At 36.9% G+C, this 3083-nt stretch overlaps 1 protein-coding gene across 1 annotated transcript in view; it reads left to right on the top strand.

Moving 5' to 3' along the window:
- The window catches only part of LOC107700205 (ephrin type-B receptor 5-like), a 31595-nt gene that overhangs the window by 24269 nt on the left and 4243 nt on the right, over positions 1–3083 (top strand). Inside the window, exons 10-15 of the mRNA XM_016501786.1 lie at positions 136–250; positions 399–454; positions 843–959; positions 1098–1345; positions 1565–1783; positions 1937–2086. Of these exons, the coding sequence (XP_016357272.1) occupies positions 136–250; positions 399–454; positions 843–959; positions 1098–1345; positions 1565–1783; positions 1937–2086 (905 nt within the window). The remainder of the gene's footprint in view (positions 1–135; positions 251–398; positions 455–842; positions 960–1097; positions 1346–1564; positions 1784–1936; positions 2087–3083) is intronic.

Here is a 3083-nt window from a genome sequence, read left to right as displayed (position 1 = left end):
GTAATGATGCTGAAAATTCAGCTTTGTATCACAGGAATAAATTACATTTTAAAATATATTCAAATAGAAAACTTTTATTTGAAATTCTAAAATATTTGACATATTTTCAGTTATTTTTTTTGTTTCATTTAATAGAGGAACAGTCAAAGCAGATTCAGAATCGCCTTCCTCTTATGATTGGATCGATAATGGGTGGAGCAGCGTTTCTATTGGTTGTGACTGCCATCATCATTGTGTTTGTGTTTCGAAGGTATGTATTGTGCAATATATGTAGATATTACGAAAGATACTAGTAGATATTACAAGAAAGTACAAAAAGAGGCGTGTTTCTTGCATATAAAAGATTAAAAGAATATCACTGTTATTGTGTCTTTGTTATTCTACCTTTTTTCCGCTAGTAAAAGGAGAGAAAGCCCTTATAGCGACAGACTTCAGAGATACATCAGCAACAGAGGTGAGAGCTTTGTATGTGAACTGCAGTGCATACTTGTGTACATTTCTCCAACAGTCACTACATGTACATTATCTTCATCTTCTAAAGTGGGCTGCATTCAGACTACTTTGTCATTATTGCTATTACGTAATAGCTATGATTCAGTAAAGTACTATGTCTACACCACAATTAAGAGGGGTTTGTGAGAATTTTGCTATTTTGACAAAGGATTATAAATGTGCCATGTCAGTAGTTTTTATGTTTGTAGTCCTGACTGTGGTGCACATATTTGTGGTATTACTTTATTCCCCCTGACATTTCGAGCCGCCTGGCAGCATGTCTGAGACCGAACCAGTCATTAGATGGTCTGTGTGGATTAAACATAATATGGATGTTGTTACTTATTCAGGTGGGGTGAAATATTATGTGGGCCCCTCTACTTACGAAGACCCCAGTGAGGCGGTCAAAGAATTTGCACGTGAAATCGACCCTGCTCACCTAAAGATTGAAGAAGTCATTGGTGCTGGTTAGTACATGTGTTGAAAGTTTGTTGATTTTCCAGAGGCAGGATAACAACAGCTTGACACGAAGTGTATAAATCAGATAAAACAAGCATTATGGGTTTTTTTTTTTTTTAAACCTCAGAACACTCTTCTCTCTCTAGCTCAGTTCGGGGAGGTGTCCCGTGGCTGGTACAGGCCACTAGGTCATAGAGAGGTGCTGGTTGCGGTTAAGACTTTGCGTTGGGGAGTGACAGACCGTGAGAAGAATGTGTTTCTCAGTGAGGCTGGAGTCCTTGGCCAGTTTGACCACCCTAATGTACTGAAACTGGAAGGTGTGATCACTCGCACCCCTCCTGAACGGATTATCACAGAGTTTATGGAGAATGGACCCCTGGATGCCTTTCTCAGGGTAAGAACAAATTACAGATATTTATTTATAAATAAAATATATTATAAAATGACAGGAAATTTAATTAAATGATTTGTGTTCATATAAATAAAATATATTTATCTTTATAGTATTACATTATTTAAAATTACAAGATGTTTTACATCAAACATGTATGAAAAATACATTAAATTAAAAATGCATATTCATACATTTGTTGTTTTTTTTCTTTTTTTTTAGGAAAACGAGGATCAGTTCAGCGTGTTGCAGCTGGTAGGCATGTTGAGAGGTGTTGGAGCTGGAATGCGTTATCTTTCAGAGAGAAATTTTGTCCATCGTGACCTTGCTGCCCGGAACATTCTGGTGAATTCAAACCTGGTTTGTAAGGTGTCTGACTTCGGCCTGTCCCGTTTAATGAGGGGTCTGGACCACAACATGCCCACCTACACTGCTTCACTGGTGCGTTATGGGAAAATTTCTGTAAATGTACAAAACACTATTTAAATGGATGTATGTACATTCCTTTCATTTTTAGTTCTTTCCATTGTTGCTCTTGAGTTTTTTTGTTCATTTGTGTTGTCGTTGATTGAATTATTCCCTCTTGTCTTTCAGGGCAGTAAGATCCCAGTGCGGTGGACAGCTCCTGAAGCTTTCCAGCATCGTAAATTCAGTTCAGCGAGTGATGTCTGGAGTTTTGGGATACTCATGTGGGAGGTCATGTCATATGGAGAACGTCCATACTGGGACATGAGCAACCAAGAGGTGAGCATTATAAATTTTACATCCCATGTAGTGACAAAGCAGTTAAATGAACCAAATGTACACTAGAGGGAGCTATTAGAATGTCTCATGAGCAGTTGCATAAACAAAACACAGAATAGTACAGTGTGTGTGTCTGAGTGTTTACCTGGTATTCCCTACATTATGAGGACCAAATGTCCTCACAAGTATAGTAACACCAGTACAGTTTGACCTTGTGGGGACATTTTTTTTGGTCCCCATTACGAAAACAGCTTATAAATCATATAGAATCAAGTGTTTGTACAGTATAAAAACCATTACACCTATAGAATGTCCCCAGAAAAAATTGAAAAAAAGTGTGTGTTGGGTTTTTTTTTTTTTTAAACCTCAGAACACTCTTCTCTCTCTAGCTCAGTTCGGGGAGGTGTCCCGTGGCTGGTACAGGCCACTAGGTCATAGAGAGGTGCTGGTTGCGGTTAAGACTTTGCGTTGGGGAGTGACAGACCGTGAGAAGAATGTGTTTCTCAGTGAAGCCGGAGTACTTGGCCAGTTTGACCACCCCAATGTACTGAAACTGGAAGGTGTGATCACTCGCACCCCTCCTGAACGGATTATCACAGAGTTTATGGAGAATGGACCCCTGGATGCCTTTCTCAGGGTAAGAACAAATTACATGTTACATTCTATTCAATTATTTATTTATATATATAAGAGAAAAAAATAAATTATTATACATTATTATATGTTATTTTAAAAAGAACAAAATTAAATTTAAGTAAAATTATCACAGAGTTTATGGAGAATGGCCTTGGATCTCAGAGTAAAAAAATGGAAAGATATTAAATTTAATTCTATTTAATTTTTTATTTATATAAATGAAACAAATTGTTGTGTTATATATCATTGTAATATTCTAAAATATTATTTAGAAAAGGACCAGTTGAAAGTTAAGTTAAATTATCACAGAGATTGTCCCATAGATGCTTTTCTCATGGTAAGAAAAAAGGCAGGAAAATCA

The sequence above is a fragment of the Sinocyclocheilus anshuiensis genome, unplaced genomic scaffold (genome assembly GCF_001515605.1).
Source record: "Sinocyclocheilus anshuiensis isolate Anshui unplaced genomic scaffold, SAMN03320099.WGS_v1.1 scaffold955, whole genome shotgun sequence".
Taxonomy (NCBI): domain Eukaryota; kingdom Metazoa; phylum Chordata; class Actinopteri; order Cypriniformes; family Cyprinidae; genus Sinocyclocheilus; species Sinocyclocheilus anshuiensis.
This window is presented reverse-complemented; position numbering and strand designations above follow the sequence as displayed.